This window comes from Guillardia theta (genome assembly GCF_000315625.1).
Source record: "Guillardia theta CCMP2712 unplaced genomic scaffold GUITHscaffold_88, whole genome shotgun sequence".
In the NCBI taxonomy this organism is placed as follows: Eukaryota; class Cryptophyceae; order Pyrenomonadales; family Geminigeraceae; genus Guillardia; species Guillardia theta.
Window position 1 is genome coordinate 102,150 of NW_005434586.1, and position 14,659 is coordinate 116,808.

Consider the following 14,659-nt stretch of genomic DNA (forward strand, 5'->3'; position numbering starts at 1 on the left):
CTGCAGGTGGTGTTACAGCTATTCGTGCAGAGCTCAGTGTACGATGCGCTCTTCAGTCAGTTTGATCTCAACGGAGATGGATACATGAACTACTATGAGTTCACGACAGCCTCGTACTACTGCGTTTGCAGGACAGGTTATGTTGGAGGACAGTTCGAGATCATATCCAAGGGGAATCCATTCACACCGGGAGAAGTCAGCGTGACAAACATCTCTTACTGTAGGCCGCAACAATTCTGCACGAACCCATTCCAATACCTGTGTGACCAGGGTGCAGCAGCGACGCGCAGGTTTGTTGAAAGAGTTAATCGGTTCAATTTCTCGAGTGCCGATCGCGTCGGAACCACCAACGCTGTGAAGATCAATGATGGCATCGCTGTTTTCAATAAACTTACCGTGTTTGAAGCCGGGGTCGGCTTGTTCCTTCAATTCTCGTTTCGTCAGGTGGTTGGGAATTCAAATTTCTTCAACTCGTATCCGAGTCTTTCTTCTTCGAATTACAAGCTCTTTTTTACCACGATTGCTCCGAACGCCTTGAAAGCTGGAACCACGTTTGATGTGTCTGCGGTGATCATCGATGAGTTTCAGAACTTTGTGCCCACTGTCAATGCTCAAGCTGTGCTCCAACACAGCAACGTTTCACTCTTTTCCAATGATTGTAATTTATCCTCACAAATTCGTTCTTGCGACAGTTGTCCTGATACGATTCAAGATTATTGCCCTGGACCGCGTTGTCCATTCCGATGTGACTTCTCGAACGTAAAGAGAATAAACTCAAGTCATGGCATATACAAAGAATCACTGCAGGCCTGTTCGTATTACTGTAAACAAGGCTGTACATTTATGTGTGGTAACATGCGTTCAAACCTTACTAGGGGAATAGTCACTTTTACAGACCTTCAAATCAAGAGGACGGGAATGCATGAATTTCTTGCAGTCTTGCAAAACAGTGTTCAACTTTCAATCAACAGGAGCTCTGAACAATTCGCGAATCAGTTGGCTTATGGTCAGAAGTTGGTGATGGCTCAGTTGATGATGTCGCAGAACCAATACTCTACGCTGGTTTTCCATGTGATCAACTCTGATCCCTTCTATGTAGTCAACGATTTTGGGCCGACGTTGGCATATCAGAGGTCGGGGACGGGAGCGGGCAAACCCTTCGACCCGCCTCCGAGGTGCCTGGTGACAGACTTTTACGGCAACGTGGCGAGCGACTCTAAGATGAGGATCGGGCTTCTGATCCGCGACGGCGATCGCGATCAGTACGACGCCGCTCAAGCCACGCAAAAGTACTACACTGCCCCCCTCGAAAAGGTTCCCAACACCTCCCAGTACGTGGGGTGGCCTCCCAACACTCCAGGGGCGTATCCGATCGGTCTCTATGTGGACGAAGTCTTCTCGACCTCGCCGTTTGAAAATCTGAGCAGGACTGACGATGAGCTGGGTTGCCCTTCACAAGGTGGACCCCTGGTGGGTTGTCCTGGCACGTCGACCTCTCCTTACTCCATCGCCATGAGAGACACGGTGACCAACTACAAGTGGTGCCCGTCCTCGCAGGAGAAACGATACTGCAGGACCTGCTTGACTGCTCAGAGGTACTTCCAGTCCTACAACGCAACCCACTGGACGCAGCAGTACACCTATGTCAACCCGGTCTCACAGCAAGTTGAACGAGGAGCCTTCGACTGCCCGGGCCGGGAGCATTGCTCCGGAGGCAGTTCGAACTGCTTGTGCCTTGTGCCCCTGCACGAAGCTACTGGGAATGTAAGCTTTGATGTCTGCTCAGCATGCCAGACAAGGGGTCTCCCAATGGGCCTTCCCGTGGCTTGGACCGAGAGCGGGGTAGCCACGTTTAACAACCTGTTTTGCAGTGTACCCAAGAGGGGTTACAGGTTCCAGTGCATCATCCCACCGGGAGATCAGGGCAGCAACGTGATCCAGCCCCTGCTGTACAGCGTCTCCTGGGATTGGAAGGACGTGAGGACCCCAAGGATCAGCTTCATCAACGACGGCACCTGGTTGTACCTCGGCACTTTCACACCTCTGCTGTGGAAGGACCCGAGCGGCAACGAACATCCCGAAGCAGCTCTCTGCGAGAGTCTCTGCGTGAATCAGACGCTGGCTCCCGACGCTCCGAGCTATCCCACCACCAGGTGCCCGAGGTCATGCTACAAGTACGGGTACCCCTATGCCAGAAACCCAACCTTCGCGTACGCTCGGCCTGAGTCTCCAGGGCTAAGCGAAGTGTTTCCTGTGACTGCTGGAGACGTAGCGATGCTGCTGATTCTGAAGCCCTACGCGAACTCCGTTGCTGACCAGATCGACCGATCTCTGTCTTCTACCACCAGCTCCTTTGCTCCTGATTCTATCCCAGAGTTTCAGATGGCAGACAAGTTTGGCAATCCAAACAGGACGAGTCAAGGCCTCGCACAGATTTCGCTGAGGTCAAGTCCTAGCAATGTGGGCGCGGAGTTGTCTGGAATTCCCAGCAGCAGTTTGTCGAATGGTGTGGCCAGGTTTCCGTTGATAAGCATCAATTGCCCTGGTAAAAACTTTCAACTTGAAATGAGTTACTTCCCCAACAGCTCAACCGTGGGCAGCTCTGTCACAGGAGTATCCTCCTTGTTTGACGTCTTGCCTTCGCCGCCACGTCTGACTTCAGTGCGATTCACCGAGACGTGGGATGCTTTGTACATCGTCATCGATCGATACACCACTCAACCCCTCTTCTCCTCCATTGGCTCTTGTAATCAAATTCTGCAATCTGTCCTGTCGTTTAATGTTTCTACGAGGACGTATAAGAATAATTCGATCTGCTCAACGCAAACCAGTGCAACGGCGACGTGCAACAACTCAATGCTGGGAGAGGGCGGGTACGAGTACTGCGATTGGGTGGATAGCAGGACGATACAGGTACAGCTCGGGCGGAATGCAGAGCTGACGCTGAGCGATCTTGTGTTCGTGAAAGGACCATGGGGGGGGCTGGCGGTGGACAGCATGGTCAACTTGGGAGCATACACCTTGAACTCGCATAGCTGGTTTGTCAACGAAAGCGTTGGGTTCCTGCCTCTCCGAAGCGATCGCCTGAGCGCAGTGAAGTGGGCCTGCATCAAAGATGCTAAGACGGGGGCTTGTCCGCCGGCCTCGTTCGGTGAGCACATCAGCAAAATCAAGCTGTTCGAACAGAACGGACAGAAGTTCCTGGTGGTCTTGAGATACTGTACTGGTGCAGACATGTGCAAATCATATCAGTCATCCGACTCGATGGTAATTTATGAGATGACTTCAGATGCTACCAACACGTATTCCTTCGTGTTGATCCAAAGACAAGTCTTCTCACTCTCTGGGCCTGTTGATGTCGAATGCTTCTCACTGCCCTACGACATAGCTGCTCCCAAACGATTCTGTGCAGTCGCGCAATACTATGACGGTTTGACATTCTCAAAGTCTGCACAGATTTTTAGCCAAAGTACAGGAAGCTTTGCCTCAAGCACCTTCAGCTCCTTTGCCACCATCCCCTGTTACAAAACGATTTCAGTGAAATTCGAAAATTATGCACAAAGCTCATTTTTACTCGTAACTGGCGAACAAGAAAGTTATCTTACACAATGGATTCCGGGACAGTTTGTGATCGATCCCAAGAACCCCGGGTCTCAAGTCTGGCAGGATGGACTTTTTCAGCTTCAAGTCACGATACCTTCCACGTCAGCTAGTCAGGCTCGCTTTTTCTTTTCGGGGAACCAATTCTACATCGGAATATCGAATAGTCATGGATCCAAAACCTGCTCAACGTTGGACTGTCCGTACCAGTACTCCAAGAGTGCATTCCTGGACATTTTCCTGGTTGGATACAAGGCGAAACTCATTTCCTTGGGTACACTTTTCCAGCCATGCAACACAGGCAATCCTAGCACTTACTCAACAATATCAATCGATGGCATTTTCGAAAACAGTTCGTACGTACAGGATGGAAACGTCATTCAAATACAGGGTGAAATCATGGTCTTCTCAAGTCAAAAAGAAGGCCAATACTGTGATCCACAAGGCAATCCATACACTTTAAACAAACTGAACAATATCACCTTCATCGTGAAACGAGCTTCAAGTTCTCCGCCTGGTCATTCGCCGGATGACATCGTGTACTTTCTTCCTGGGGGTGTCTACACTTCCGTGGAGCCTCAGCCTTACCTGCGCTTGCCTGGGACTGGCATCAGGGACTTCGTTCACTTCAGCGACTCTGGGGTTGACTACATCATGTGCGCCAACTACTACAGCGGGTGCAACGTGACTGGGTACGACCAAGACTCGCTGATATTCTCAGTAGACTTTGAGGCGAGGAGGTATGAGATACACCAGAGGGTCGGGACCCAAGGAGGCCTTGAGCTTATGCTCTTCAATAGAACCTTGCTCGATCTGAACGGCAAGGCTACCACCAAGCTCTACATCACTGTCGCGAATCATAAATCCAATAGCGGGAATTCAGTCCAATCAGAACTGTTCGAATGGACAAACGTCAGTGCTGAGGTGCAGCCGTCGTACAAACCGTTCGTGGGGCTTGCTGTGAAATCGTCATGGTACACGACCTTCGCGATGTCATGGCTCTTGATACCTATCAGCACGAGTGGAAATGATCGCTCTATTCTGTTGCAGGTACCTGCGCGTCTTTGACATCTCAATCTTGACACGTTATGTTTGTGGCAGATTTCGAATGCGACCCTCACTAGCAGCAATGCCTCCATCAACGCTTATCAGTTCGAGAACTACAAGCCTATCCCGGTCCCGCTCATATCCGGCCCGAAGGTAAGATGGGGGAGCCAACAAGATCGATTTAACACGTCGGCAGGTGATCGGGATCTGCGACTCTCTTTACCTCGATGGGACCATGTCGACTGGAAGTGCCGGACGGGGCTGGAAGGACATTCTATGGAATGTGTCGTACCTGAACGCGTCCGTGAACGACACACTGTGGAACAACTTGTCGTTTGCCGAGTATGCCAACTCATACAGCGGTGGGATGATACTCAACGTCACGCCAGCTCTAGATATGTCCTCGTCTTTCTGGGAGACTTTCTTCCCGCCTGGGGTTTACCAAGTCAACCTGTCACTGACAAACTGGGTTGGGCAGCAGAGCATTTCAACATTTGAGTTTGAAAAGACCAACATCTCCACCCCTACTCTCTCCTTGCAAACATCCGCTAAAACCTTCGATATCTGGGAGTATTTTTCAGCCAGTGTGACATACTCGTTCAAATTCTGCGAGAATTCCAGTCTGGTTTACAGCAATTACAACTTTAGCTGGAGCTTGTACGATGAATCTAGCAAGCTTGAAGTGCAGTTACCATCGGAGTACATAGCTGGCTCGCAGGTGATGGTAGGGAAATACTTCTTCCTGCCAAACACTCAGTACAAGTTGGAAGCTGCTGTTGAGATTGAAGGGTTTCATGCCAGCACCTTCGTTACCTTGCAGACTGGTGTGGATCGAGCTAACGCAGTGCTGGTGGGAGGGGACAAGACGGTGCCGCTCCAGGCGAATGCCTCTTGTGCTTCCAGCACGCCCATCTTGCTGGATGCTTCCAAGTCTACAAACTTGGCTTTCCAACCTTTGAGCGCATACGCAAAGTCGGGCCTAAAATTCACGTGGGAGTGTAGATACCATCCTAGCACACAACCAACACAAGTCAGCAAATGCGATACCTCCTCGTACAACGTCTTGGGGTCCTCCTTTGAGTTTCTACCGGACAAGCTTCGATCCATCAACGCCACATACACGGTCAACGTCAAGGTGGTGCCCTTGAACTATGTATGCCTGACACAAGTTACGGCACCAGTAGGCGGATGCTTGCCAGATGAAACAGACATCAAAGCGTCCACAGCTTACACCGCTATCCAAGTAGTGGTTTACAGGGAGCTTGTATCGCTCCCGTCTGTCAACCTTGCCTTGATGTCAAACTCAAAGACGGTGGCTGGAAACCTTCCTCAAATGTTGACTCCCATTTCGATCAACATGTTGGATCCAAACCAACAGGTTGTGTTCAATGCCACCGTCGGCATTACATGCAGTGGAAAGTGCGACGAGGCAGTGAACTCAGTACAGACGATGACTTGGAACATGTTGCGAGGAGGCTCGTCAGGGTGTCAAACCGAGAGCGATTGGTGCAACCCAGCCAACGTGCAGGGGGCAAAGGAGGTGGTCGCTCCCAACACGCTCTTGGAGCCTTTGACTTCTTGCCAATGCCAGACGACTTGTTCTCTCACCACTCATCAGCTTTGCTCCTGCTTTGCATACCTCGTCATCAAGCCCTGTGTGCTCAAAGGCTCTCAGATCTTCACCATGGTGTTCGACGTGATCGACAGTGGAGGCAACGTCGTCAGTGCAAGCCTGAACTTCCAGGCGTACCAACAGCCGAGTGGGGGTGAATTGATCGTGACTCCCACCGCCGGCAAGTCGCTCGAGACGGAATTCACCATTGAGACCAGCGGCTGGGCCGGGAGTTGCACATCAATGTTCTTCTACTTCTCCTACAGCTTTCAGAACTGCAGCAACTCTTTCTGTGTAGTCCCGATCTCCTCGGCATCTTCTCAGAGGGTAGTCAAAACAGTCTTCCCTTCAGGAAACTTGACCGTCACTGTTCACGCTCAGTGCGGGACTCTGCCGTCTTGTACCTCGTCATCGTTGTCTGCTTCCGTGCAGGTGGAGGCGGCGACGTCGGCCGCTCAAGCTCAATTCATCGAAAAATTCCTTGGAAGCAGTCTCAACATGGACAACGTGCAATCGAACTTGGTCGTGCTGTCTGCAATTGCTTCGAGTCCCCAAAGTCAGCCTCACTTGAACGCATGCCTCAACATACTACAGAACTCATGGATGCGATCCAATTCTATCTTGCTCTCTCCACAGATCTCTACCATCCTCGGCCTCTTCACATCCAACGGCGCGCAACTCGATGCGAACGGGTTGTCCATCACCTCGAACCTCGTGAACAACATGACCTCAGCCCTGGTCCTCTCCTCTGCCGATAGCTCCTTCTCCACCTTCATCTCCAGTCAAGGTCGCTCCCTCGCGCTTCTTTTCGGAGTCATTCTCCAGGCGAACCAGAAGACATCCGTGCGGTTTCTTCACCCCGCGTACATGAGCTTGCAGCTGAGCAGGAGAGCCGGGGCTCTCAGCACCCAGCAGCAGCGACTGCTGACGAACCTCAACGGGTTGGTCGTGCAGAGCTCCATCCTCAGCGTTGCCGATCTCTTCCCTGGTTCACCTCCTGGCAACGTGTCCATCCCGGGATACTTCTACGCGGAGGTCTGGGTGCTCCAGGGGCTGGATATGCAGACGGGTGACTTTGCAGCTTCTCTTGACAGCAGGGCTGCCTTCCAACCGTGTATCACTGCGCGCGATGTCGCCACCTGCTGCCTGTCCAGTCAGCAATGCTGTGTCGATAGCCAGTGCCAGTACCCTTCGAGTGTAGAGGTTGCCTTCGGCTTTACCATAGTCCAGCAGAACATGTTTCCTTCGCTCTCGTCGGACGTCTACGAGGTGGAGCTGGGCATGTTCCCCGGCGACCCCTTCCAGCTCCTCGACTCTCGAGCCATCCTCAACGGGACGGCAGTCGTTCATGTCACCAAGAGGCCAGCAGTCGCAGTGGAGGACGTGTCTTACATCATTCGATTGCCCATGAGTGAGGCTCTGGCAGTCTCGATGCTCGAGAGCAAGGAGTTTGCGCCTGCGTGCTTGCGGTGGAATCCCTCGACCCTCAGCTGGTCGACCTTCGGGGTGACGCAGAGCAGGGGCTTCACTGCGACCAAGAGGATGTGCGCCAACACCTCGAGCGCGGTCACGTGCTCGTACTTCATCGAGTGCTCCTCCTCCTACACAGGGTACTTCACCATCGTGAAGAGCAAGCTGGACTGCTTCGGGGTCCCCCTGGGCTCGGCAGTCTTGGACGCCTGCGGGGTCTGTAACGGCGACAACTCAACGTGCTCGGGTTGCAACGGCATCCCGAACATGTACGATGCGGGAGTGAAGCTGGACAAGGCTTGCTCGGGGCATGGGCAGTGCCAGGGGTCGCCGCAGTGTGTCTGCTGCTCGGACAACAAGTACGAGATCAGCTACACCAGCCCCGACGGCCAGGTCTTGACCACCTGCCCCTGGTTCGGGGTGATGTGCAACCAGTACTGCAGCCCCGGGCCACGAGCGGCTCGTCCTCGCTCGGAGCGACTCAGACGATAGACTGCAGCTCTCATGGGAGGTGCGAGACTGTGAACGGAACCCTGACCTGCGCCTGCGACTTGGGATGGGAAAACTCGGACGGGAAGTTCTGTAACAAGGAGGTTGTGGTAGTGCAAAGCTTGAGCCGATCGTTGCAGCTCTTCTTCTATGCTGGTCTTCCAATCATCTGCTGCTTCCTGCTCATGTTCACGTTCCTGTCGTGGAGGCACGTGTCAAGGAAGCATCGGAACATCTTGAAGGTGAGCAAGGAGGTGAACAGGTCGCTGTTGGAGTTGGAAACAAGCAGCCAGGTAGCAGGCGAGGTTCAAGAGCTGAGCGAAGAGAGCTCGACGACTCATTCGCATCCTGAGGATCACAATGTGCCAGAGGTTGGCAAGGATGAAGGCTCCAGGGCCATTCAGCTTGTAGCTGGGAAGGAGCTGGAGATTCCTTCGGTAACCGCCTTCTTGACTACGTCAAAGTTCGAGGCGATCTCGGACACCTGCCCCTCAGACCCGGTGGTGATGAAGACGTTCCAACGGCTGGAGAGGCTCAAGCAAAAGATCAGCTCCGACAAGTCCTTCCGGAATGTTGCCGAGACTTTTCACGATCACGTCGACATGAACAAACTCGCAAAGGCGGGTGAACGCATGCCGACGTCGCTCAAGAAGGCCAAGGTGGAAGAAGATGCCCAAGTTGAAGTGCCAGGAGGCTTCATGCAGCAGCGCCAGCGCAAGATGATGGCAATAAGCCAAGGGAGAGCAGCCTCTGCACTGCCAAGCTTCATGGAGCGGAAGAAAGAGATGATCAGGAGGAAGAAGAGCCATGAGGTGGTCTTGTCGTCAGGCTCGAACAGAAAGAAGGACGCAGGCACAGAGCAAGACAAGTCAACTTCAACTTCCTCTGAAGGAAAATCATCCAGCAACGAGGGCGCGATCGCTTCAGTGTGAAAGTGAAGACACAAGCTCGAAGGGACAGCGATGTTCCTAGTTGGTACAGTTTTTGATAGTAAAGCTAATGTAGTCTGCTGCTGGTGCAACCGATCTCTACCGATCGCCGAAGTCTCCAGGTGTTCCGATCTCTGGGCCCTGGGGCACAACGCTCGACTGCAACCAGCCTTACCATCCACCCTCCCTCATCACCCTCCCTCATCCTCTGTCTCATCCTCATCCTCCTCTCCCACCCCCCGCGACACCCCTCCTCTCTCCCCCGCCGCCCCCCCAACTTCTTTGTACCCTTGGCTTACCTGCACGTCCAACACACGCTGACTCTCCTCCCACTCCGGCTGACCGGCATCGCTGTGGGTCCACATGGTGAGGTCGGTAGGGATCACGTGGGTGGCACAATGCTGTCCCGGTCCCATGAGACCAACTTTGCACAACCGCAGGGCCTGCCATCCATGTGACTCCACCACCACAACCATCACCACCACCACTTCCTCCTCCACCACCACCACCACCTCCTCCTCCTCCTCCTCCACCACCACCACCACCACCTCCTCCTCCTCCTCCACCACCACCACCAGCATTTCCTCCTCCTCCTCCACCTCCACCACTTCCTCCTCCTCCCCGCTCACTCACCTTGTCCGCCTCCTCCTGCATCTGGTAAGTGAACCCGCTCCATGCCAGGGACTGGCGGATCTGACGCCTCTGCTGGCGTACAGCCGGAACTGCTTGTTCGTTCGAGAACATGAGTCTGGTCATGACGACCAACGCTAACGCAACGACTGCGAGGAGAGCATACGACAAGTGCGTCCTCGCCCTGCTCGGCCCCGCCCCCCTTTCAAAGGTGCCGTCTACATCGAATGGGCCAGTCAGCCAGAGCGACAACTTGCCAGGAACAGAGGAGATTCGTGAAAAGTCATGAGACCAGGAAAGAAGAAGAGAAGTGCGTTGAGACGGAAGACCCTCACGGAGTAGAAAGAAGAGTAAAGAAAGGAAGAGAACAGTAAAGAATCCATTTGTCACCGAGACAAGGCGCACAGGAAAAATGGGATAAGAAACATTGAAACAAAAGAAGGCATGTCATGTTCAAACAAGCACTTGGACAAGAGTGAGAAGATGAAGTGCACAAAGAAGAAAAGAGAAGCGACATGGAACATAACTATCTTCATGAGAAAGAGAGATCGGTCAAAGAAAAAAAATTATGGAGGGTCGAGCCGAAGGAGGAGAGTACGAGAAAACCCGAGGAGGGCTGGAGCGTGTAAGAAGATGAGGAGGAAGCGGAGTAGCAGGAACCGTAAGAGAGCATGTGAAAGTGCAGGAACAGGAAGGGAAGCGCAATCTTTCATCAACAGAGCACAATGGCTGCATGGATCTCGTTGCGCCACCTCCCCTGCCGCCATGAAACTCACAAGCTGCCATTGAAGAGCCGACGCCAAGAGACATGCAATACCCCTACCCCCTTCTACATATGAACCTGCTATCATGGACCCCTTCCAAGACCTATTTTCACCCCCTACTTTCCCTGGTCGGTACCGTGTGTTTCATAACGAGGCGGACTCCGGGCGCCCGCAGCTTTCCACTGGCGTGACCGTGGGCCCGGCCCGGGCCAGCCTGCCCCCTCCGAGGCGGTCCGACCATCACTGAGTCACGCCGTGGCTGGGCCAACGCCCGGCCCGGCCCGGTGCGGCGCACCGTGCGTCGGGCCCCGGTGGCCCGGGAGCCACTGTGACCCGGGAGCCACTGTGACCCGGCCCGGGGGAGTCCGGCGGAGGCTGCCGGGGCAGGCCGGGCACCGTGGCGGCTCCCGGGGGCGCGGCGGCCCACGGCGGCGGCCGTGACGGCCGCCGCCCCTGCGTGCGACTCGGAGTCAGGAGCGGGCCCGGCGGCCCGGCCGCACTGTGCCGGGCACTGGCATGCCATGCCAGTGACGGGCCATGCCAGTGACAGTGAGTCACTGGCTCAGTGAGTGCCAGTTCCGAAGTTCACTGCCAGGACGGCTCATTGCGGATCCGATGCCACTGATCCGATGATCATCCGGAATGTCAGTGTCGCCCCGCCCGGCGGATGGGCACAGTGATCACCCACCCAGTGACCCTCAGGATGCCCTCGGATTACCGTTAAGAACTTTGATCAGTAACGAGTCTCAAAGTCACTGTTTGTATGTAGGCTGCGAGCCTGTTGGCGGATACTCTACAAGCCTGAGGACGTCCAGTCAACTTGAGCTCCCCAGGGTGTTTGCCGGAGGATCTCAACAAGATTGTCCCGTTTCACCTAAGTGTCCAAGCGACTTCAGTCGGGCCCTCAAGAGTTCGTCCTCTCACCTTGTCCGCCAACGATGCCCACAGCTCGACCTTGCTCCGCGCGTGCTTGGATTCTTGAAAGGCCTGCTGTAGGACCAGAGTTGGACGGAGCGAGCAGAAGCTAGATCGAACCATCTCTCTGACGGACAAGGCGGAAGCTGAGGAGGAGCACCAGCACTCGATCCAAGACACCATGGTCCCGAGACACACCTACCGCAGGCAAAATTTGAGGAGGCAAGGTAGAGAAAGCTGCAAGACCAGACCTGTCGCACGAACGCATCGTCGTCTGAACCAGCAGCGCAAGGGTCGACCAGGAGAGCATCGCGCACATCCAGCAGTTGAGTATGCCCAGCGTGAGGTAAGGTAGCCTGCAGGCACATTCAGCACGGTTCCCAGCTCCTTCAACTCCTCCACTGCGTACAAGAAGTCTTGGCGCTCCCGACTTCTCCAAAGCCGAGTAGAAAGCTACATAGTTGGCTCCGTACGGTGCACACATCCCTTCATCCGCCTGTAGAGACACGATCACTCTCTTCCATTCTTAGCTTGTGGACGCACCTGAGCCCCGACGATGGCGACGGGGACTCGCAAGTTTGTGAGGAGAGGTAGCATGGTGTCCTGGACGGCCAGTCAGTGAGAGGGAGAAGGAGGATAGTCCTACAGGTTCATAGTTGGTGCTGTCGACGGGGTCGAAGAGGACAAGAGCTCCAACTCGGCCCTTCGGTCCGGATTTGGAGAGCCAACGGTTCAGTGCCTGGAAACGAGAGCTCTGCCTCACCTTGAAGGCGCTCGCTGCTCCAATCGCGAGCTTAGCTCCTCGTGAGTGACCCACGAAGATGACAGGAAGCTCTTGATCCAGCTCAGCCATGTCCGACACAATGGGTGGCGGGGTGACGCCCTCAGCTGACGCCGGGCTGACGGGACTGACACCTGCTGGTTGAAGTTTGACCGCTGCCGATGCAGCGGACGATGAGCGAGGAATTTTGCCTGCAGCTGTCAGGAGCTCGTTGCTCTCTAAGGCTGCTACAGAGTCTCTTTCCGCCCGCATGATCTGCCGGATGAATCGCCTAGAGCTCGAGCCCGATGTCCCAGCACCTACCCCTGACTTCAGAACCAATCCAAACACGGTCCACGGCGAATGCAAAGAAATACCTCCTCGGATGCTGCTGCTGCTGCTGCTGCTGGTGCTGCTGGTGCTGGTGCTGCTGCTGCTGATTCCAACTTTCTCATATCTCGGAGATGTTTCAACCACTGCAGACGACAAGCAGCAAACCACCTGTCAGATTCCCTAATGAAGGAGAGCTCCTGCTCGTACTGCAAGGCCTTCTTCGTCTCCCGGATAAGATCGCTAACACCTGCGGCCCTAGCCTTGTGAGGCTGCCTCGTTCGCCCTGTCCTCTACCTTCTTTGATCGTCTTGGGATCTACAATCGTGCTCCCATCCTCGAACAGTCTGACCGCGTAACCCAGCTGCTGTAAAGCCCTGAAGACATCCGGTATCATGAGCGGAGTAACCACAAACGAAGGCTCGTCACTTCGCATAGCTGTCGTACTGGAACGAAGGGATCATGAAGCCTCCAGCAATCATCACAACCGCGATCGGGGTATGATTCCCCGCTGGATTATAATGCAGTCGATGCTCTGCTCATGAGTCAGGTTGGCTGCACGCCAGATAGCGGGTCACCTGGTCGAGATTCCAACGTGGTTTGAACGAGCTTGCTGGTTCGTCTCTTCCTCTCGCCCTGTGCCTCGGCGCCTTGAGGAGCCAGGAACTGCTCAGAGGTCATTCGATTTCTCCCTCCTCTGTGGGTCACCAGTGCTCCCATTCCTCTTCCTAGCACCTCCAAGTACTCCGATCTTGAGACCCTCGAAGCCTCTCCCACCATCTTTCAACCAACTCATCAGCCCAGGCCGAATCAAACATTTGTTTACAAACACACGTTCGTCAACACTTTCCTCTTACTTGGACCACAACGCAATTTTATCCCCTGTCGCACAGTGTGAATCGCTTCTGCCAGAAAAACTACGAACTACGAGAACTACAACTCACATTGATGCCTATACGAGGAGTCAAGAGTGGCGTGAAGACGAAGCAGGAGATTGAGTCTTGTTGTATCGTCGAACTTTTTTGAAGCAAAAGGCTTAAGAAAATGCCACACATTGCAAACTTAACGCTCATGGTCTCCTGTCCTGCTTCGTAAGTTCCTACAAAATTCTCGACTGTTGCCCTCCCCGCAGTAAAAGCCGTGGCTCTGTTTCCCGCTTGCTTTCTCCACTGCTCTTCCTTGCTGTTCTCTCCCTCGTCTCCCTCCCTCTCCTCCCTCTCCTGGCGATTCCTCGTCGCCAAACAGACCAGGTGACGGAGAACTGACCGAGAACGGGGCGCTAGTACACCATTCCAGGCCTCGTACAAAGTTGTAAAAGATAGTCAACATGGATATAAAACTCATTTTAGAATTCAGTTATTGAAGGTATTTTTGCTCAATAAAGATGAGTAAACAAGTTCACTGTTTGTTAAGGAAATTTGGTGGAGGTGTCCCAATATGTATTAACAAATTTGAAATATTCAAAATATATTTGATATATGAATCATCAGCGGGTCATCTAGCATCACGGGATTTTTGAAGCCTAGAAATTGGGGTAGCATTAGGGATTTGATGGGGTGGTGAACATGAAATGGCTTCCAAACAGGGTGGGTCCTTTTTCAAATTCACGACCTTGGTGTTGGACATCCACCTACCCCCACCCAATGAATACACGTACCCCACATCCATCAACCAATCATGTCACTCAAATGGGGGTAGGGGTTATTGAACATTTGATCATGATTTCACTCAAGCGCACCGGTGTTTCCATCACCCCACCCCCCTCTTTGACTCAGGCAAGCAGCCTCCGTTTCAGGCTAGACCCACCCCCCCTTTACCTTTTGAAAACAGATCTTCATCCCCACCCTGTCTCGATCGCAACAATTGGTACCTCCACCCCTCAACCCACCGGGAACAATCTTACTACCCCACCCTCCTAGAAGCAGAATCTACTACCCTCTATTTGGCGCTAGTTCTAGCGTCTTGAATTCAGCACACTACCCTATCCTTTGACCACTCTTCCACCTACCCTACCCTACTTCACCAGGTCCAAGGGTCAAACCACCCACTTACATTTTACCCCTACTACCTCCACTTTACCGTGCATGCCACCCCTATCCGAATCAGATATTCA

The 14,659-nt window shown here is 53.6% G+C and overlaps 3 protein-coding genes across 3 annotated transcripts; 1 reads left to right on the top strand and 2 right to left on the bottom strand.

Moving 5' to 3' along the window:
• The first annotated feature begins 7,078 nt into the window (after window positions 1-7,078).
• On the top strand, window positions 7,079-9,227 carry GUITHDRAFT_154792 (hypothetical protein). Its single transcript, XM_005824938.1, has 2 exons — window positions 7,079-8,149; window positions 8,173-9,227. Exons 1-2 carry the CDS (start codon window positions 7,127-7,129, stop codon window positions 9,148-9,150), a joined length of 2,001 nt encoding a protein of 666 aa, XP_005824995.1. The 5' UTR covers window positions 7,079-7,126; the 3' UTR covers window positions 9,151-9,227.
• Window positions 9,228-9,246: 19 nt separating this feature from the next.
• GUITHDRAFT_115779 (hypothetical protein) lies at window positions 9,247-9,903 on the bottom strand (the record flags this gene model as incomplete). Its single annotated transcript, XM_005824939.1, has 3 exons — window positions 9,247-9,288; window positions 9,447-9,590; window positions 9,781-9,903. The coding sequence occupies 3 exons, from the start codon at window positions 9,901-9,903 to the stop codon at window positions 9,247-9,249; spliced, it is 309 nt and encodes a 102-aa protein (XP_005824996.1).
• Window positions 9,904-11,258: 1,355 nt separating this feature from the next.
• Window positions 11,259-13,326, bottom strand: GUITHDRAFT_165302 (hypothetical protein; the record flags this gene model as incomplete). The annotated part of the gene is made up of 13 exons (XM_005824940.1): window positions 11,259-11,415; window positions 11,466-11,531; window positions 11,577-11,654; window positions 11,708-11,812; window positions 11,866-11,952; window positions 12,000-12,059; window positions 12,103-12,159; window positions 12,220-12,536; window positions 12,594-12,673; window positions 12,718-12,796; window positions 12,844-12,923; window positions 12,976-13,081; window positions 13,125-13,326. The coding sequence occupies 13 exons, from the start codon at window positions 13,324-13,326 to the stop codon at window positions 11,335-11,337; spliced, it is 1,398 nt and encodes a 465-aa protein (XP_005824997.1). The 3' UTR covers window positions 11,259-11,334.
• Window positions 13,327-14,659: the final 1,333 nt, after the last annotated feature.